This window comes from Phocoena sinus, chromosome 9 (genome assembly GCF_008692025.1).
Source record: "Phocoena sinus isolate mPhoSin1 chromosome 9, mPhoSin1.pri, whole genome shotgun sequence".
Lineage (NCBI taxonomy): Eukaryota > Metazoa > Chordata > Mammalia > Artiodactyla > Phocoenidae > Phocoena > Phocoena sinus.
Window position 1 is genome coordinate 106346334 of NC_045771.1, and position 22207 is coordinate 106368540.

The 22207-nt window shown below is 44.3% G+C and overlaps 1 protein-coding gene across 1 annotated transcript in view; it reads right to left on the reverse strand.

Moving 5' to 3' along the window:
• Positions 1 to 22207, reverse strand: part of ABCA13 (ATP binding cassette subfamily A member 13) — a 260151-nt gene that overhangs the window by 202678 nt on the left and 35266 nt on the right. The window contains 3 exon segments of the mRNA XM_032642592.1: positions 2299 to 2359; positions 2361 to 2390; positions 6750 to 6863. Coding sequence (XP_032498483.1) covers positions 2299 to 2359; positions 2361 to 2390; positions 6750 to 6863 — 205 coding nt within the window.

Below are 22207 nucleotides of genomic sequence, written 5' to 3' on the forward strand. Positions count from 1 at the left end.
TGGGCAAATGGACAGCAAATGTTACACCTGAGAACAAGGTAATACGAACCTCTGGGGAAGGGGAACCCCGGGAAAAGGAAATTTCATTCTATGTACCACGTGGCTCTGCATTGGGTGACATGTATCCAGTCCAACGCTTCACGATGTAACTAAAATGGACACATAACTTCATGGGGCGGGGAAAATGACCTGGAGAAATCGATGATTATTCCTAAAATGAATAGATCGAGAAACACTAGTGTAAGCGCAGTGTTCAAAGATGTAGCAACCAATCCAGAAGAAACAGTCACACAAGTTTAAAGCAGTTCCCGCTAGGGACCCTCAGTAACAGAGCCAATTTCTATGAACAGTTTACAAAATGATACGGACAGTATAACCATTTTTACAAAAATACATGCACCTAAGTTCATATAAGCCATATAATTACTTCTGAAAAATTACTCCAAGGCTTCTACAATGACTGTCTCTGAGGATGAGATTATGGGTAGATTGCTTTTCTGGTTTATTTGTATTTTCTATCACTTCCACAACAGACAATTACTTCTGTGATAAGCAAAAAGTTATTTTTTAAAAGTTAAATAATCAAGAAAAACAAAAGCATGATTGGCTAACATTCCCAGGAACCGCATTAACGAACCTTCAAGTAGTCATTCTGCCCCAGTCTCCATCGACTAGGAATAGGCAATTTCAGAAGGATGCCCAGAGTAAGGTGAGTTAACTCTTTAACCAGGGAGTTACAAAAGGAGACGTGCATCTAGAGGGTGCCCAAGCCCCCGGCACACCTGCGCCACGGACAGGCCTGTGTTCACACCTGGCCTGCCCCCAGAGGGCTGTGCAGAGTCAGATGGAAGATGACCATCATTCTCCACCTCAACAAGAGGGGCTTCACCTTGGGTGGGGCAGTGAGAAGGGAGGAATCACACCTCACAGGTCTCAAAATTCCATCTGAATCCCACACTCTGGCTCCAGACACATTTGTAGGAAAAGCTCAGTGTCTGAATTTCTGTTACTGTTTTTCCCGCGAACTTTATAATAGAAGTTTACATGAGGGAAAACCTGTTCAAAGGTGGTGTGCGTTCTCAGCGAGGAGCTGGAGGATCCCTGGGCCCTCTGGCCCCGAGGTGACATGCCAGCGGGGCTGCAGGTGCAGAGTAATAAGAGCCTCTGCGGCGCGACAGGAAACCTCTGGTCCTCACCCCACCGCTCAGGATGCAGCCACTGCTGTAATGAGCTTTCCAGAACTACTGCGTTTGTAAGTGTGCTTTAGCTACGTGAAAACACCATTCAAGGCAGTAACATTTATTTATTTATTTACTTACTTATTTATTTATTTTTGCGGTACGCGGGGCTCTCACCGCTGCGGCCTCTCCCGTTGCGGAGCACAGGTTCCGGACGCGCAGGCCCAGCGGCCATGGCTCACGGGCCCAGCCGCTCTGAGGCATGTGGGATCCTCCCAGACCGGGGCACAAACCTGCGTCCCCTGCATCGGCAGGCGGACTTTCAACCACTGCGCCACCAGGGAAGCCCAGTAACATTTATTTTAAAATACTATTAAACTTTCTAAAGTAGTAAATTCACCAGAAATTTTTTTTTTCATAAAGGGAAGTATTGTGCCTAATATATCACCTTGCCCTCCACTAACCCTCGTGCTCCAAGCGGACGCCAGCCCTCGCCCTGGGTGCAGGCACAGTGGCAGGTGCCGGGGGCCTCAGATGGCCTGACACCCTTCCTTCCCTCCCGGAGCTCTTTCTTTCTTCCATTCTGCCATCCCTCTGGCCTAGCCCCCTAGAAGCATCCCTGGGATGCGCCTGCCAAACCACCGCACGGGGGCTGGGGGTCTCCAGATTCTCGCTCAGAGCCTGACTCTCCTGCGTGTTCAGAAAATGGTTGTTGAACATCTAAATGAAGTCACCGATTAATAAACTACAAACATGCGATAAACGTTTGCTGATTGATGAATTTTTTTAATCTAAGTTTCAGATCTTCAAATCAATTAACTGCTTTCAATTGACTATTAACTCAAGGATAGCAATTTCTTTTATAAAATTGTGTTATAACTCACAATTCCTGTATTTACATCAGAGGCCTTCCTTTTTAACTAAGTTCCTTACTATTCGAGCCCTGAGTCAGCAAATCAGAAAACTTCAGTTATGAACAAACTTGGGAGTATATTTAACTCAAGCTCTGCATCTCAAAGACAAGAAACCAGAAACTGGGGGAGGAAGCAGTGACTCATCAGTGTCACCCAGAAACTTCATGGCCTGATGATGGATCCACCACAACGCCCGCTGCACTTACCGAGTGTCTGGAGCTTTTCCGTCCATTTGTCTACATCAATGTGCAGCTGGCTTTCTACAAAGGCTTCTTATAAATTTGTTTTTCAGGGCTTCCTAAAGGAACATAATGTAGTTTAACAAAACTAATCTCACCATTCCTCTTGTTGAATAATACTTGTTAGGTTTATTCCAAGTTTCATGATACAGGAAAAAGGCACAAAAAGTGCAAAGAGGTCCTAAAACATCCCAGTAAATAGGATTACATTTGCTTAGGACTTTATCTTGAAAAGTAAACAATTGGGGATATAATTGTATGAATAAATATGCACTAATACTGAAAACAAAGAATGAATTAAGTGTTGATTTTTTGGTAAAACTTTCTAATAGAACTATATCGTGACCCTTTACATAAATCTTTTATATTGCCTTTTCTGTGGGCCGGTTATAAAGAGGGGGTCACTGTTACAAGAACACTGATGAAAGGTTCAGCATTTTCCCACACCCTCTCTTAAACGTGCAATATTCAAAGCCTTATCTTTGGAAGCATGTTTCATATCATCATCTGTATCTTTCTTCTTTCACTATTGATGGTTCAACTCCACCTCATTTGTCAAAGGCTGCACTGTGGAAGGTTCTCCAAGATTACTCCCATCAGCTTGATGGCACCTTGCATACTAATTCTGCAGCTGGCACGCATACACCCACAGTGTGCTGCCACGTACCTACAACAAGCAACAATCTACTGAGGGTGGAACACAGATGCAGTGGGGCCAATGCCAGGATTAAGCAAAGGGGGGATCTCTTTTCCTTTTAATTTTTATTGGAGTATAGCTGCTTTACAATGTTGTGTTAGTTTCTGCTGGTCAGCAAAGTGAATCAGCTCTCTCTCTCTCTCTCTCTCTCTCTCTCTCTCTCTGTATATATATATATATATATATATATATATATATATATATATATATATATATATATATCTTCACTCCCTTTAGGTCACCAAAGAGCATTGAGTAGAGTTCTCTATGCTGTACAGTAGGTTCTCACTAGTTATCTACCTTATACATAGTATCAATATTGTATATAGGTCAATCCCAATCTCCCAACTCAACCCAATCTCCCCCTTCCCCCTTGGTATCCATACGTTTGTTCTCTATGTCTGTGTCTCTATTTCTCCTTTGTAAAAAAGATCATCTATACCATTTTTTTCAGATTCCACATATATGTGTTAACATATGGCATTTGTTTTTCTCTTTCTGTCTTACTTCACTCCATATGACAGACTCCAGGTCCATCCACATCTCTGCAAATGACACAACTTTGTTCCTTTTTATGGCTGAGTAATATTCCATCATATATATGTACCATATCTTCTTTATCCATTCATCTGCTGATGGACATTTAGGTTGCTTCCATGTCCTGGCTGTTGTAAATAGTGTTGCAATGAACACTGGGGTACATGTATCCTTTTGAATTATCTTCTCAGGGTATATGCCCAGTAGTGGGATTGCTGGGTCATATGGTAGCTCTACTTTTAGCTTTTTAAGGAATCTCCATACTGTTCTCCATAGTGGCTGCACCAATTTACATTCCCACCAACAGTGCAAGAGGGTTCCCTTTCCTCCACACCCTCTCCAACATTTATTGTTTGTAGATTTTCTGATGATGGCCATTCTGACTGGTGAGAGATGATACCTCATTGTAGTTTTGATTTGCATTTCTCTAACAATTAGTGACGTTGAGCACCCTTTCATGTGTTTGTTGGCCATCTGTAGTCTTCTTTGGAGAAATGTCTATTTAGGTCTTCCGTCCATTTTTTGATTGGGTTGTTTGTTTTTTTGATATTGAGCTGCAAGAGCTGTTTGTATATTTTGGAGATTAATCCTTTGTCAGTTGCTTCGCTTGCAAATATTTTCTCCCATTCTGAGGGTCATCTTTTCATCTTGTTTATGGTTTCCTTTGCTGTGCGAAAGCTTTTAAGTTTCACTAGGTCCCATTTGTTTATTTTTGTTTTTATTCTCATTACTCTAGGAGGTGGGTCAAAAAAGATCTTGCTGTGATTTATGTCAGAATGTGTTCTTCCTATGTTTTCCTCTGTGCGTTTTATAGTGTCTGGCCTTACATTTAGGTCTTTAATCCATTTTGAGTTTATTTTTGTGTACGGTATTAGGCATTGTTCTAATTTCATTCTTTTACATGTAGCTGTCCAGTTTTCCCAGCAAACAGTTGTTTTACCAAACAACTGTATAACTTGGGGACTTCTGATGAGGAATTTTCAATAACACCCACCTTCTACATTTAGCTCTTTTATTTCTCACATCTCCCTGATATCTGATGATTTTATTGACTCTTGTCTATAGACGACAAGATTTCATGATGAAACCTCAGTGTCTGATTTTTTTTAATCTTATTTTTCTTCTTTCACTGGGCACTAGCTACTTGCCCAACATTATGTGATGCACTTCATATGCATTAGTCATTTAATCTCGGCAACATCTCCATGGAAAGATGCTTTTAACTGAAGGAAAAAGTAAGTCAGGGTCGCCGGCATCAGTGAAATGCTAATCTAGCCCCCTGAGGGCAGAGCCTGACCTAGAGCCCAGGCACCAGTTACTGGAAATCCAAGGGCACTACAGATACTCTTGAATGTGATCTCGAGGCTAAGAAATAGAGCCACTCACCACAATTCATTCTCTAAGTAAAAAAGTCTTCAAGTGATTGAATAAGCGGCTTTAATTTCTAACTTGACTCCTCGGTAAACAGCACTCAGCTAAACTTAAGACTTCTCCAACAAACCACCTGCTTCTTTTTTTTATCGAAGTATCAATATGTCTGATTTACAATGTTGTGTTAGTTTCAGGTGTACAGCAAAGTAATTCATATATATATATATATATATATATATATTCGTTTTCAGACTCTTTTCCATTATAGGTTATTACAAGATATGGAGTATAGTTCCTCGTTCTACACAGTAGATCCTTGTTGGTTATCTGTTAGATATATATCAGTGTGCATCTGTTAATCCCTAACTCCTAATTTATCCTTCTTCCCACAAACCACCTGATTCTTGAGACGGAGTTGGCACTGTTACGTTCTCACACTACTTTGTAGAGACTCAACCTGCTGTTTATTATACTGCATATAATTATCTGTAGTTACAGCAGTCCCCTTTTCAAAGCCTGAACTATTTACCAACTGATTCATTACAGAAAACGCCTACTGATCCCTGTATCAGCCAATTAACTGAGCAAACAAATTAAAGAAGAAGAATAACAATAATAGCCATGGCCACCATGAGAATAAGCTTCCCAGACTCCCAGCTCCAGGAACGGCAACATCCAAGGCCCTCCGCTGTGCTCTGAAATCCATCTCAGTTTGCCCGGAGGCCACACCTCCCAGGCTGCTCTTAGCCGTGACCACGCCGAGGCCACTCCTAGGAGCCACGGCTCCCTGACAGAGGATCCCCCATGATACCCGACTTCAGCTGGATGAGAGGTGTCCTCTAAATGCAGGGCCCTGTGGGATGTTTCCACCCAGCCCCCAACCCACCCCCCGTCCCTTCAGGACCAGACCTCCCTGGCCTCCCCGGCTTCCCCAGCCTCGGCTCCAACAGCTCTTTCCCTGACAAGATTCTCACACATGTAAACTCATCTCGGTGTCTGCTTTTGGGAGGACCCAGACACAGAAGCATCTCCTACGTACCAAACACTATTCCAAGTGCTTTACATAATTTAAGTCAATTTACAGCTCATAACTATGGTTATTTCCTCACTTCAAAGGTAAGAAGCCCAAGGCACAGAGAAGTTCAGTGACCAGCTCAAGATCACACAGCAGTGGGGGCAGGGCTGGGAATCAAACCCAGACCATCTGGCTCTGAGTCCCTGCTCGGAACCACCTTGAACTACTTGGTCAGTGGATTAAAAATAAGCCAAACAAGAATAAAAATGTAGTTGTATTTTCTCGGGCTATCAGACGCAGGTTAAGCCAGAGTTACACAGATGCCCCAAAAGGTTCTCATGTGATCTACCTTGATGAAAGTTTTGTAACTAATGACTGTCCTGCTGAGAAGAAGTCAGGCCATTTGAAACTACAGCCCACGTATTTTGGAATATATTACATTGTCAGTACAGAATATTGGGGAATGATAATTGTTTTAATAGACCCACAGTTGAAAAGCACCCAAAAAAAAACCCACCCCAAAAAGCTTTAATTTAACATGGAATTTAAAGCACAAATAAATACTAATGAATTATTGATCCTTCCCACAACAGTAACATCTTGCCTGGGCAAAACAACTGATCACTTACAAAAAGTTTTCACACACATCCAATTTTACGTCAACATTACCAGTCAGCTGGGCAAGCCACGCCCCGGGTGGCTCTGCAGAGTCCTCTAAAGGACCACTCTGGTTTTGCAGACGCACCTGAGCGTGGGCTCCCCCAGCCCTCGGTGGCAAAGGGGTCACCCCTCCCTCACCTGCAGTTGACGGAGCATCTGACCATTTCTGCTGCTCTGAAAAACACTGGACAAGCTCGGCAGTGTTTCAGATAAAGTCTTCAGCTTGTCCACAAAATCAAAAGTACGATTTGCCTGCAAGATAAAGAAGATTTGGGTACGTCTCTAGCTCAGCCCTGTTGCATTAGGAAGGTTCTTCAGCGCTGTGGCTGCTACAACAAGGAGACCAGCCTTGCGTGCGGCTCAGCCATCAGAGCGGAGATCTTCCAAGGCCACCTACCCGGATACGGTGACCATCCCAAGGCCCTCCCCCCAGACTCTTTCCGTCAGGTGCTGTCCACGTGGTCACCGTGGTGTCCTCAGTGTATAGGTCACTCTCACGGGCAACAGACGTCCCCAGTATACACTGACTAAACAAGACACCTGCTCACACTTCCGTCTCAACAATACCTTCTCAACTAGCATCTACGATTTGTTTTATGATGCCCAACTCTATTTAGGATAAAACGAAACCGCAGTTATTTATTTATGGCTGCTGGCAGAGCAAATGAGCGTAAGATTTTTGTAAAATAATTTGGTGTCATAAAAAATATTTATGGTCACTGACCTACAAAAAAACACCCCTGCCTTTTTCTCTCAAAATAAAAGGACGCCATCCTGAGGAAATCATTTAAGTGAAATACAAAGCTACACCCATGAAGATGTCTATGGCAACGTTACTGTGTTTTTATACTGAAAACAGTCTATATGCAAAGAGATAAGATTAAGGCGGGTCTGGAGTCCAGCCACAGCCCCCTGGGGTCACAATGGCACAGGTCACACCAGCTCAGGGGCTAGAAAGAGAAGAGAGGCTCCTGCTGCTATAGTTCCCAAGACGAGCCCAGGACAGCACAGAGCCCGTCGCGGGCACGGCTGCCTCGGCTGCTGCCCCTCCCCCACTCAGCTGCCAGGGGTCTGACCGGCAAAGGAAAGCCGCAGCCTGTCCAAACGCCGCCCTTCCGCCTTCACATGAGCCTGAGCTGTGGACTCACTCGACGTCTGTGTTTCGCCCACCCACCAACGTGAGATCCTCTGTTGCTAAGGACGAGCAAGCAGGGAAACACCAGAGGCCCATGAAAAGACCCTTTCTGGTCAAAATAAACCTAATGAAAGGCAGGAGAAATGTAGAAAGTATCTACTTTGTATTTTCAAGAAACATCCAGGAGCACAGAGGAGGTGGCAACGAGGAGGAAAACAGCCCACGTGAGGCGGTGAGACCCAGAGACTGAACACAGGCTGGGAATCAAAACAAGGGGGACAGACGGGGCAGTGGAGACCCCGCCCCAGCCCTCAGAGGAGGGCAGAGAGACAAAGAAGGACAAATCAGAGACAGTCCGGGACAGATGCAAGAGATCTAAGCCAAGATGCAGAACCCAGAGCACAGAAGGGGCCAAGAACAGGGTCAGTTATCACAGGAGGGAGAAGACCCACCGCTGCCAAGTGTGCAAACCTGAAGACCGTTTCCCTTTTTTTTCTTTTTTTTTAAGTTCAGTTGCTGCACTATGTATATATATAAGTTACAGGTGTACAATATAGTGATTCATAGTTTTTAAAGTCTATACTCCATTTAGAGATATTGTAAAATATTGGCTGTATTCCCTGTGTTGTACAATGTATCTTGTTAGCTTATTTTATACGTAAGAGTTCGTACCTCTTAATCCCCTACCCCATCCTGCCCACTTCCCCTCCCCACTGGTGACCACTAGTTTGCTCTCTATACCTGTGAGTCTGCTTTTTTGTTATATTCACTAGTTTCATTTTTTTAGATTCCACATTTAAGTGATATCATACAGTATTTGTCTTTCTCTGTCTGAATTATTTCACTTAGCATAATGCCCTCCAAGTCTATCCACCTTGTTGCAAATGGCAAAATTTTGTTCTTTTTTATGGCTGAGTAATATTCCATTGTACTATATCTCTATATCTATATCTATATAGATATATATGCGTATGTATGTATATGTATACACACCACATCTTCTTTACCTATTCATCTGTTGATGGACGCTTAGGTTGCTTCCATATCTTGGCTACTGTGAATAACGGTGCTATAAACATTTCTTACACAGCAAAACAATATTAACAAGAGACTAGTGCTACCATACCTTGTAACAACTGGAATTCTAACTAAAAGAATAAATATATCAGCCTCAGGGAGAACACAAGAAGCCTGTGAAGAAGGAAAAACAATAATGTCGTTTCAGAGAGTTTCTCTGCAAAATTAAAGGTCAGTAGACAATGAAGCAGAATCTACTGAGTTTTCAGGGAGAAATAACATAAGCCAGGAATTCTTTTTTTTGTTGTTGTTGTTTTTTAAATTTTTTTTTTTTAAACATCTTTATTGGGGTATAATTGCTTTACAATGGTGTGTTAGTTTCTGCTTTATAACAAAGTGAATCAGCTATACATATACATATGTTCCCATATGTCTTCCCTCTTGCGTCTCCCTCCCTCCCACTCTCCCCATCCCACCCTTCCAGGCTGTCACAAAGCACCGAGCTAATATCCCTGTGCCTTGCGGCTGCTTCCCCCCAGCTATCTACCTTACTACGTTTGTTAGTGTGTATATGTCCATGACTCTCTCTCGCCCTGTCAAAACTCACCCCTCCCCCTCCCCATACCCTCAAGTCCGTTCTCCAGTAGGTCTGCGTCTTTATTCCTATCTCACCCCTAGGTTCTTCATGACATTTTTTTCCCTTAAATTCCATACATATGTGTTAGCATACGGTATTTGTCTTTTTCTTTCTGACTTACTTCACTCTGTATGACAGACTCTAGGTCTATCCATCTCATTACAAATAGCTCAATTTCATTTCTTTTTAAGGCTGAGTAATATTCCATTGTGTATATGTGCCACATCTTCTTTATCCATTCATCCGATGATGGGCGCTTAGGTTGTTTCCATGTCCTGGCTATTGTAAATAGAGCTGCAATGAACATTTTGGTACATGACTCTTTTTGAATTTTGGTTTTCTCAGGGTATATGCCAAGTAGTGGGATTGCTGGGTCATATGGTAATTCTATCTGTAGTTTTTTAAGGAACCTCCATACTGTTCTCCACAGTGGCTGAACCAATTCACATTCCCACCAGCAGTGCAAGAGTGTCCCCTTTTCTCCACACCCTCTCCAGCATTTATTGTTTCTAGATTTTTTGATGATGGCCATTCTGACTGGTGTGAGATGATATCTCATTGTAGTTTTGATTTGCATTTCTCTAATGATTAATGATGTTGAGCATTCTTTCATGTGTTTGTTGGCATTCTGTATATCTTCTTTGGAGAAATGTCTATTTAGGTCTTCTGCCCATTTTTGGATGGGGTTGTTTGTTTTTTTGTTATTGAGCTGCATGAGCTGCTTGTAAATTTTGGAGATTAATCCTTTGTCAGTTGCTTCATTTGCAAATGTTTTCTCCCATTCTGAGGGTTGTCTTTTGGTCTTGGTTATGGTTTCCTTTGCTGTGCAAAAGCTTTGAAGTTTCATTAGGTCCCATTTGTTTATTTTTGTTTTTATTTCCATTACTCTAGGAGGTGGGTCAGAAAGGATCTTGCTGTGATTTATGTCATAGAGTGTTCTTCCTATGTTTTCTTCTAAGAGTTTGATAGTTTCTGGCCTTACATTTAGGTCTTTAATCCATTTTGAGCTTATTTTTGTGTATGGTGTTAGGGAGTGATCTAATCTCATACTTTTACATGTACCTGTCCAGTTTTCCCAGCACCATTTATTGAAGAGGCTGTCCTTTCTCCACTGTACATTCCTGCCTCCTTTATCAAAGATAAGGTGTCCATATGTGCGTGGGTTTATCTCTGGGCTTTCTATCCTGTTCCACTGATCTATCTTTCTGTTTTTGTGCCAGTACCATACTGTCTTGATTACTGTTGCTTTGTAATATAGTCTGAAGTCAGGGAGCCTTATTCCTCCAGCTCCTTTTTTCGTTCTCAAGATTGCTTTGGCTATTCGGGGTCTTTTGTGTTTCCATACAAATTGCGAAATTTTTTGTTCTAGTTCTGTGAAAAATGCCAGTGGTAGTTTGATAGGGATTGCATTGAATCTGTAGATTGCTTTGGGTAGTAGAGTCATTTTCACAATGTTGATTCTTCCCATCCAAGAACATGGTATATCTCTCCATCTATTTGTATCATCTTTAATTTCTTTCATCAGTGTCTTATAATTTTCTGCATACAGGTCTTTCGTATCCTTAGGTAGGTTTATTCCTAGATATTTTATTCTTTTTGTTGCAGTGGTAAATGGGAGTGTTTTCTTGATTTCACTTTCAGATTTTTCATCATTAGTATATAGGAATGCCAGAGATTTCTGTGCATTAATTTTGTATCCTGCTACTTTACCAAATTCATTGATTAGCTCTAGTAGTTTTCTGGTAGCATCTTTAGGATTCTCTATGTATAGTATCATGTCATCTGCAAACAGTGACAGCTTTACTTCTTCTTTTCCGATTTGGATTCCTTTTATTTCCTTTTCTTCTCTGATTGCTGTGGCTAAAACTTCCAAAACTATGTTGAATAAGAGTGGTGAGAGTGGGCAACCTTGTCTTGTTCCTGATCTTAGTGGAAATGCTTTCAGTTTTTCACCATTGAGGATGATGTTTGCTGTGGGCTTGTCATATATGGCTTTTATTATGTTTAGGAAAGTTCCCTCTATGCCTACTTTCTGGAGGGTTTTTATCATAAATGGGTGTTGAATTTTGTCGAAAGCTTTCTCTGCATCTATTGAGATGATCATATGGTTTTTCTCCTTCAATTTGTTAATATGGTTTATCACATTGATAGATTTGCGTATATTGAAGAATCCTTGCATTCCTGGAATAAACCCCACTTGATCATGGTGTATGATCCTTTTAATGTGCTGTTGGATTCTGTTTGCTAGTATTTTGTTGAGGATTTTTGCATCTATGTTCATCAGTGATATTGGCCTGTAGTTTTCTTTCTTTGTGACATCCTTGTCTGGTTTTGGTATCAAGGTGATGGTGGCTTCGTAGAAGGAATTTGGGAGTGTTCCTCCCTCTGCTATATTTTGGAAGAGTTTGAGAAGGATAGGTGTTAGCTCTTCTCTAAACGTTTGATAGAATTCACCTGTGAAGCCATCTGGTCCTGGGCTTTTGTTTGTTGGAAGGTTTTTAATCACAGTTTCAATTTCAGTGCTTGTGATTGGTCTGTTCATATTTTCTATTTCTTCCTGATTCAGTCTTGGCAGGTTGTGCATTTCTAAGAATTTGTCCATTTCTTCCAGATTGTCCATTTTATTGGCATAGAGTTGCTTGTAGTAATCTCTCATGATTTTTTTTATTTCTGCAGTGTCAGTTGTTACTTCTCCTTTTTCATTTCTAATTCTATTGATTTGAGTCTTCTCCCTTTTTTTCTTGATGAGTCTGGCTAGTGGTTTATCTATTTTGTTTATCTTCTCAAAGAACCAGCTTTTAGTTTTATTGATCTTTGCTATTGTTTCCTTCATTTCTTTTTCATTTATTTCTGATCTGATTTTTATGATTTCTTTCCTTCTGCTAGCTTTGGGGATTTTTTGTTCTTCTTTCTCTAATTGCTTGAGGTGCAAGGTTAGGTTGTTTATTCGAGATGTTTCCTGCTTCTTAAGGTGGGCTTGTATTGCTATAAACTTCCCCCTTAGAACTGCTTTTGCTGCATCCCATAGGTTTTGGGTCGTTGTGTCTCCATTGTCATTTGTTTCTAGGTATTTTTTTATTTCCTCTTTGATTTCTTCAGTGATCACTTCATTATTAAGTAGTGTATTGTTTAGCCTCCATGTGTTTGTATTTTTTAAAGATCTTTTCCTGTAATTGATATCTAGTCTCATGGCGTTGTGGTCGGAAAAGATACTTGATACAATTTCAGTTTTCTTAAATTTACCAAGGCTTGATTTGTGACCCAAGATATGATCTATCCTGGAGAATGTTCCATGAGCACTTGAGAAAAATGTGTATTCTGTTGTTTTTGGATGGAGTGTCCTATAAATATCAATTAAGTCCATCTTGTTTAATGTATCATTTAAAGCTTGTGTTTCCTTATTTATTTTCATTTTGGATGATCTGTCCATGGGTGAAAGTGGGGTGTTAAAGTCCCCTACTATGAATGTGTTACTGTTGATCTCCCCTTTTATGGTTGTTAGTATTTGCCTTATGTATTGAGGTGCTCCTATGTTGGGTGCATAAATATTTACAATTGTTATATCTTCTTCTTGGATCGATCCCTTGATCATTATGTAGTGTCCTTCTTTGTCCCTTTTAATAGTCCTTATTTTAAAGTCTATTTTGTCTGATATGAGAATTGCTACTCCAGCTTTCTTTTGGTTTCCATTTGCATGGAATATCTTTTTCCATCCCCTTACTTTCAGTCTGTATGTGTCTCTAGTTCTGAAGTGGGTCTCTTGTAGACAGCATATATAAGGGTCTTGTTTTTGTATCCATTCAGCCAATCTGTGTCTTTTGGTGGGAGCATTTAGTCCATTTACATTTAAGGTAATTATCGATATGTATGTTCCTATTTCCATTTTATATATTGTTTTGGGTTCGCTACTATAGGTCATTTCCTTCTCTTGTGTTTCGTGTCTAGAGAAGTTCCTTTAGCATTTGTTGTAAAGCTGGTTTGGTGGTGCTGAACTCTCTCAGCTTTTGCTTGTCTGTAAAGGTTTTAATTTCTCCATCAAATGTGAATGAGATCCTTGCTGGGTAGAGTAGTCTTGGTTGCAGGCTATTCTCCTTCATCACTTTCAGTATGTCCTGCCACTCCCTTCTGGCTTGTAGGGTTTCTGCTGAGAGATCAGCTGTTAACCTTATGGGGATTCCCTTGTGTGTTATTTGTTGTTTTTCCCTTGCTGCTTTTAATATGCTTTCTTTGTATTTAATTTTTGACAGTTTGATTAATATGTGTCTTGGCGTGTTTCTCCTTGTATTTATCCTGTATGGGACCCTCTGTGCTTCCTGGACTTGATTAACTATTTCCTTTCCCATATTAGGGAAGTTTTCAACTATAATCTCTTCAAATATTTTCTCAGTCCCTTTCTTTCTTTCTTCTTCTTCTGGAACCCCTCTAATTCGAATGTTGGTGCGTTTCATGTTGTCCCAGAGGTCTCTGAGACTGTCCTCAGTTCTTTTCATTCTTTTTTCTTTATTCTGCTCTGCAGTAGTTATTTCCACTACTTTATCTTCCAGGTCACTTATCCGTTCTTCTGCCTCAGTTATTCTGCTATTGATCCTATCTAGAGTGATTTTAATTTCATTTATTGCATTGTTCATCGTTGCTTGTTTCGTCTTTAGTTCTTGTAGGTCCTTGTTAACTGTTTCTTGCATTTTGTCCATTCTACTTCCAAGATTTCGGATCATCCTTACTATCATTATTCTGAATTCTTTTTCAGGTAGATTGCCTATTTCCTCTTCATTTGTTAGGTCTGGTGGGTTTTTATCTTGCTCCTTCATCTGCTGTGTGTTTTTCTGTCTTCTCATTTTGCTTATCTTACTGTGTTTGGGGTCTCCTTTTTGCAGGCTGCACTTTCGTAGTTCCCGTTGTTTTTGATGTCTGTCTCCAGTGGCTAAGGTTGTTTCAGTGGGTTGTGTAGGCTTCCTGGTGGAGGGGACTAGTGCCTGTGTTGTGCTGGATGAGGCTGGATCTTGTCTCTCTAGTGGGCAGGTTCACGTCTGGTGGTGTGTTTTGGGGTGTCTGTGGCCTTATTATGATTTTAGGCAGCCTCTCTGCTAATGGGTGGGGTTGTGTTCCTGTTTTGCTAGTTGTTTGGCATAGGTTGTCCAGCGCTGTGGCTTGCTGGTCGTTGAGTGAAGCTGGGTGCTGGTGTTAAGATGGAGGTCTCTGGGAGATTTCCACCGTTTAATATTATGTGGAGCTGGGAGGTCTCTTGTTGACCAGTGTCCTGAAGTTGGCTCTCCTACCTCAGAGGCAGAGCCCTGACTCCTGGCTGGAGCACCAAGAGCCTTTCATCCACACAGCTCAGAATAAAAGGGAGAAAAAGTAGAGAGAATTAGTAGAAGTATGAGTAAAGAAAGAAGGAAAGGAGGAAAGGAAGGAAGGAAGGAAGAAGCAAAGAAGGAAAGAAAGGAGGGAGGGAGGGAGGGAGGGAGGAAGGAAGGAAGGAGGGAAAGAAGGAAAAAAGACAGAAAGAAAGATGATACAGTAAAAATAAAATAAAGTATAATATAGTTATTGAATTAAAAAATATTTAGAGGGCTTCCCTGGTGGCGCAGTGGTTGAGAGTCCGCCTGCCGATGCAGGGGATACCGGTTCGTGCCCCGGTCCGGGAGGATCCCGCATGCCACGGAGTGGCTGGGCCCGTGAACCATGGCCGCTGGGCCTGCGCGTCCGGAGCCTGTGCTCCGCAATGGGAGAGGCCACAACAGTGAGAGGCCCGCATACCGCAAAAAAAAAAAAAAAAATATTTAGAAAAAAAAAAAGGGACGGATAGAACCTTAGGACAAATGTTGGAAGCAAAGCTATACAGAGAAAATCTTACACAGAAGCATACACATACACCTTCACAAAAAGAGGTAAAGGGGGAAAAATCATAAATCCTGCTCCCTGAGACCACCTCCTCAATTTGGGGTGATTCGTTGTCTAAAGGAGGGAAGGAAGGAAGGAAAGAAAGAAAGAACGAAGGTAAAGTATAATAAAGTTATTACAATTAAACTTAATTATTAAGAAAAAGAATTTTTAAAAAAAAGTCATGGACGGATAGAGCCCTAGGACAAATGGTGGAAGCAAGAGTATACCGACAAGATCTCACACAGAAGCATACACGTACACATTCACAAAAAGAGGAAAAGGGAAAAAAATCATAGATCTCGCTCCTAAATTCCACCTCTTCAATTTGGGATCATTCCTTGTCTATTCAGGTATTCCACAGATGCAGGGTATATCAAGTTGATTGTGGAGCTTTAATCCGCTGCTTCTGTGGCTGCTGGGAGAGATTTCCCTTTCTCTTCTTTGTTCTCACAGCTCACAGGAGCTCAGCTTTGGATTTGGCCCTGCCTCTGCGTGTAGGTCGCTGGAGGGCGTCTGTTTTTTTGCTCAGACAGGACGGGGTTAAAGGAGCCGCTGATTTGGGGCCTCCGGCTCACTCAGGCCGGGGGTTGGGGGATGGGAGTAGGAGGGGCACTACGTGCGGGGCGGGCCTGCGGCTGCAGAGGCAGCGTGACGTTGCGGCAGAGGCCGGCGTGATGTTGCACCAGCCTGAGACCCGCCGTGCGTACTCCCGGGGAAGTTGTCCCTGGATCCCGGGAACCTGGCAGTGGCGGGCTGCACAGGCTCCGCGGAAGAGGGGTGTGGAGAGTGACCTGTGCTCGCACACAGGCCCCTTGGTGGCGGCAGCAGCAGCCTTAGCGTCTCCCGCCCGTCTCTGGGGTCCGCGGTTTTAGCCGCGGCTCGCGCCCGTCTCTGGGGTTCGCGCTTTTAGCCGCGGCTCGCGCCCGTCTCTGGAGTTCCTTTAAGCAGCGCTCTTAAACCCCTCTCCTCGCGCACCAGGAAACAAAGAGGGAAGAAAAAGTCTCTTGCCTCTTCGGCCGGTGCAGGCTTTTCCCCGAACTCCCTCCCGGCTAGTCGTGGTGCACTAACCCCTTCAGGCTATGTTCAAGCCGCCAACCCCAGTCCTCTCCCTGAGCTCCGTCCAAAACCAAAACCCGAGCCTCAGCTCGCAGCCCCGCCCGCCCCGGCGGGTGAGCAGACAAGCCACTCGGGCTGGTGAGTGCCGGTCAGCACCGATCGTCTGTGCAGGAATCTCCCCGCTTTGCCCTCCGCACCCGTCGCTGTGCACTACTCCGCGGTCCCGAAACTCCCCCCTCCGCCTCCCGCAGTCTCCGCCCGCGGAGGGGCTTCCTAGTGTGTGGAAACTTTTCCTCCTTCACAGCTCCCTCCCACTGGTGCAGGTGCCGTCCTTATTTTGTCTCTGTTTTTTCTTTTGCCCTACCCAGTTACGTGGGGAGTTTCTTGCCTTTTGGGAGGTCTGAGGTCTTCTGCCAGCCTTCAGTAGGAGTTCTGTAGGAGTTGTTCCACGTGTGGATGTATTTCTGGTGTATCCGTGGGGAGGAAGGCGATCTCCGCGTCTTACTCTTCCGCCATCTTCAAGGTCCCAGCCAGGAATTCTTATGTCCAGCTGAGCTATGGTACAAAGGTGAGGACCTCAGATATCCAAGGACAAAGAAATGATGCTACCTATGAATGCTCCTGAAAAAGTTACCTGAACACACCTGAGTAAACAGTTCAATCAATATGAGAACACTGAAATGATGATGAGCCATGAAACCACTCAAATAGAGAATTAATTTTAAATAATGGTGAGCAAGGTTCTGAATTGAATCCAAATGCCAATAACAATTCTTGAAAGAAAAAAATTATAATAGAAAAGTTACAGTAAAATTATAAACACCAGCTGCTCACTCTGACGATTGTTAACGTGTCTGACTGGTTTCAGACTCTGTCGATACAAGAGAGCCATGGTGCGGGAGGAGAGGATGGAGTGACAGCAAAGGTTCTCACGTAAGAAAGAAGTGAGTCTGGGCATTGATAACTGGGAAGAGGACAGACATGACATTAAAAAACAGAAGACAGAAAACAAAGGAGGAAAAGAGACCCTACAGAACAAATTCTTCTGGCAAAAGAGAGGAAAAACGGTAATCACCAGGACAGGTATACATTTCAAAACTATAGAGGAGGATGACAAAATAGCTCTAAACTTATCAGAGTTATGAAAAGAACTTCAAGTAGGTTAAAATATCGTAATTCAAAGGCTAAGATTTTCAGACCCATCCCATCAAGTTACTCAATAAACATTTACCAAAGGTCTTTCAGCCAGGCATAAGTGTAGGTGCTAAAATTATAGCTATGAACAAAATAAAACGCTTTTCTTAATTAAGATTATGTTATATGGCAGAGACAAAACTATCAAAGCCAACTGTATTTCTATACTGAATCAAAAACAAAAGATCTCAAAAATCAAGCAAAAACATAAAAACTAGAAATGTTAACAGTAAAAAAATCAAATTCATTGCAAAAAGGATAAATGGAATGACGATCATTTTATTCTGAAATAAATTCAGAATTTACAGTGACTAATATTTCTACACACTGTAACACATCAATAAAAGATACAAAGTAAATATGACTAGAAATAAGGTAGAATTTTGTAAGAACTGAACAGTAGACAACATGAACATATGCACTGCACTGAGCCTCTGAAAGATCACACCGAGAGCACTTAAAAATGAAGTGGTGAACAAGGCCTCCCCATCCCGGGTTATTCGCTTGGTGGTCTTAGCCAAGTTACTTAAACACTGCTTTGAAAGGACACATGCACCCCAATGTTCATTGCAGCACTATTTACAATAGCCAGGACATGGAAGCAACCTAAGTGTCCATCGACAGATGAATGGATAAAGAAGATGTGGTACATATATACAGTGGAATATTACTCAGCCATAAAAAAGAATGAAATCTTGCCATTCGCAGCAACATGGATGGACCTAGAGGTTGTCATACTAAGTGAAATAAGTCAGACAGAGAAAGACAAATACCATATGGTATCGCCTATATGTGGAATCTAAAAAATTAAACAAATGAACCACCATAACAGAACTGAAACAGACTCATAGATTCAGAGAACAAACTGGTAGTCTCCAGTGAAACAGGTGAAGGGGATTAAGAGGCACAAACTTCCTGGAGAAACCCCTCTGCCCCTCAGGCGGCAGCACCGGGAACCCGTGGAAGCTTCAACGGCACCAGAGGAACCAAGCACTAAGCCTGTGATGATTAAACTGCCCTTGGAACCGCAGCCCACAAAGGACGCTGAGACCTGTTAAACATGAACAGGAGACTGTCTGCAAAAATGAAAGGTTTTCTTACAGCCAACATGCCCACAATACAGCTGAGCATCAGCCACCATGCAAAGAACCGGAGAACTCACAAGAATCAACCGATGTCAATAGTGAAATAAATCTGATGTTGGAATGATCTGGCAAGTATTTTAAAGCCGTCATCATAGAAATACTTCAACAAGCAATTAGGGCTTCCCTGGTGGCGCAGTGGTTGAGAGTCCGCCTGCCGATGCAGGGGACATGGGTTTGCGCCCTGGTCCGGGAAGATCCCACATGCCGAGCGGCTGGGCCCATGAGCCATGGCTGCTGAGCCTGTGTGTCTGGAGCCTGTGCTCCGCAACGGGAGAGGCCACAACAGTGAGAGGCCCACGTACAGCAAAAAAAAAAAAAAAAAAAAAAAGAAATAACAAGCAATTAAAAACTGTCTTGAAACAAATTAAGTAGCAGAAAAGCTCAACAAAGAAATACAAGTTATTAAAAAGACAGCTAAGCACGGGGTAATACAGAACTGAAAAATGCCATAACAGAAAGTGTTTTAAACTTGCTGGATGGTCTCAAGTAGAAATGACAGAGGACAGAACCAGTGTACTTGAGGACAGGTCACTACACTTCACCCAATCCGAGCAAGAGGAAAAACAGACGACAAAGTAACCAGAGCTTCAGGGACCTGCAGGACAATACTAGGAGTCCACGTTTATAACTTTTGAGTCCCAGAAAGACAGGAGAAACAGAGTAGGGCTGAAAGGCTATTAGAATAAGTAACAGCTGAAAACTTCCCCAAACTGGTGAAATACAAAAATTTACAGAATCAAGAACTTGAGAAAAACCTTCATAAGATTATAGGGAGACAACGCGCACGGAGCTCGGAGCCCCGCCCAGAGCTGGGGCACAAATCTCAGAGATGCCACAACCTCAAGTCTTGTCTTCACTTTTATACCACTGGGAGAAACTACTTGGGCTCTGTTTTCACCTACGTACCACCTAATAACTGCTGATTTTAGAAAATGCCCTAAGCCTCTTTTCCTTACAGCTCATTTTTGTTTAAAAATAAAAAAGAAAGAAGAAGGTGACTGGGTCAGAGCATAAGATCTTAGCTATGGGTTTATTTTTCCTGTTGTATTCATCATTTTCTTATTTATATCACCCTCCTCAGCATTCAGACCATTTGCTTATTGCTAGGGGAATGAGACAGAGGAATCTGAAGATTTAAATAAAAGAAAGGATTTTTTTCTGACCTGGCCAGAATCAGGAAGGGCAGAACCCGGGAGGGAAGAGCCCCTTCCCCACAGCCCATTTCTCTCTAAAGAGGTCCTCCCTCCGCATCTCGGCAGGATTGGGAGAAGAGAGGAAGGTCGCCCTGGGGCCCCAGAAACAAAGGGACCTGGGCCTGACTTTCCCCAGAACAGAGGGCCGGCTGGACTGGGCATCTCGGTCGAGCGGCCTGGCCGCATCTTCAGGACGACAAAGCACACACGCGGCGCTCTGCCTCCTCCCCACTGACACGCCAATCCACCGCCACACAAGACAGCAAGATGGAAAGACTTCCCGGGACGCTGTCAGACGTGCGTATCTTGCTGCTTCTAGCCGATTCCGAGTGTTCAAAGGGCTTCGTGAAAAGCTCAACCCCCTTTCCACTCTGCGCCCCAGGAACCACGTCCCAAACGCAGAGGAAGCGCTGCCAGCAGCTCCCTGGACATCGTCCTGAAGCTGTCTGTACACTTAGGAGCACAGGTGCCCACGTGTGTGACCCGCTTTTCGTCACTGGGACACCCCACGCTCCTCCCCACCGCCCTGAAATACAGTTAACAGTAAGTCCTGGAGGCCAGTCTATATCTAGATCAGTCTTTTTTGTAAGCTGCGTATTTTTCATTTCATGAATGTGCCAGACAGACCAGGCCCCTGTCTGGCAGCCGAGGGGGCCGCCGGCCTCACCCGCGGGAGCGGCCCCTGGGAGGCCTGGCCTCCCCTGCAGCCGCCTGCCCGGCCTTGCCCGGCCACAGCAGGTCCTCAGGGGAGGCCCGGCTCCCGCCCCCCGTCTCCCCCTCCCGCCTGAGCCCTGCGCTTGGGCCACCCGTGGGCTCGGGACCAGCGGCCGCCCCTCATCCAGACACACACCAGGCCGAGGCCCCTCTGCCCTAGGCCGCCCGCCGGCCCCCAGCCCCGGCGCAGCACGGCCCCCGGGAGGGCGCAGCCGGCGCGCGCCAGCCCAGCACCCCCCCGGCCCGGCCGCCCCTGCTCTGTCTGTCTGCTCCCCGGGGCCCCACCCGGCCCGACAAGCCCTTTCGTTCCGGCGTCCCTCAGCCTCAGCACGCCGACCTTCCCCGCTGAGGGCCAGCCCCGCGCCCGTGGGGCAGCCGGCGGCTTCCCCGGGCTCCACCCCAGATGCCGGCAGTGAGCCCCGGCTGTGGGCGGGGACAGGAGCGTCGCCGGACGCTGCGGCAGGCGCTCTGCAGGCAAAGCTGCCACCCCCCGGCCCTGAGAGCCGCTGCTCTCCCGGCCGCTCCTGCTTCCAGAGGTGACCTTCAGTCCCCACCGCCCTGGGGGCAACGCCTTTCCGGAAACAGCGCTGGTGGAGGAGAAGGTTCGGACTACGCTCGTGGCTCCCAGAAACCGGGGCTCTCCCTCCGGCCTCCGTGTTACTGGGAGGAAAAGGCTTATTGAGAGGGACGGTGACAAGGGACAGGTCACAGGCGCGGGGGCACCCCCGGCCTAGCCCCGTGCACACGTGTTTCTCTTCACGACATCGTGCCGCTTGGTGCTTTACCCTCAGAGTTACAGGTCCAACCAGAGGAGATGACCCATTTTATACATTTTTTTCCCACGAAAAAATGGCAACTTCACGTGGTTCCACCTAATGGGAAGTAATGGGGAGAGTAAGACCAAGTAGTAGATGACATGCAAGACAGGCCCTTCCACCATGACAGGTGATGTGCTTCACACACCGTAAGCTGGCAGAGCTTCTAGGCTCTCCCAGCCACGTGGAACGTTGGACCGGGAGTCCAATGAGCAGAACCGGTTTCCCGAAAGTTAAATAGAATCATTCGGCCTGGCTCCAGCGCCACGAAGTTTAGCTTCATACGTACAAACCAGGACACCCTCATGCAAAGTCGTCAGCCACAGCGAATGCGTGCAAAAGGCACCAGCGCACAGCACTGCCTATGACGTGTACGGGGGACCAAGCAAGAGCCAGGGAAATGTCTGCTTGTTCTTCCAAAACTTCCGTCATTCTCAGAACGCACTGGGCACACTCACTGCCACATCCCTGTCGTGGCCAAGCCCCCTCCTCCCGCCCCCATGGAGGCCTGCACATGCCCTCCCTCGGAAGGCTTTTCTAAACCCTCCTTTCCAGGGGGACTAGAAGCTCACCTCCTGTGCCCTGTGCCACACTGAGCGAATCTCTGATCACGTTAGTTCTGAATTATTTCTTCAGATGTTTGTCTTCTCTTTCCCCACCGCAGGGTGAGCTCCTCAAAAGCAAGACTGTCATACTAACTGTTGTATCACAGAATATAGCACGGTATATAATCCTACAGTACATTTTATATATCATCAATAATATCTTTGTGTAATAATACATAATATAATAATAATAAAGTCATGG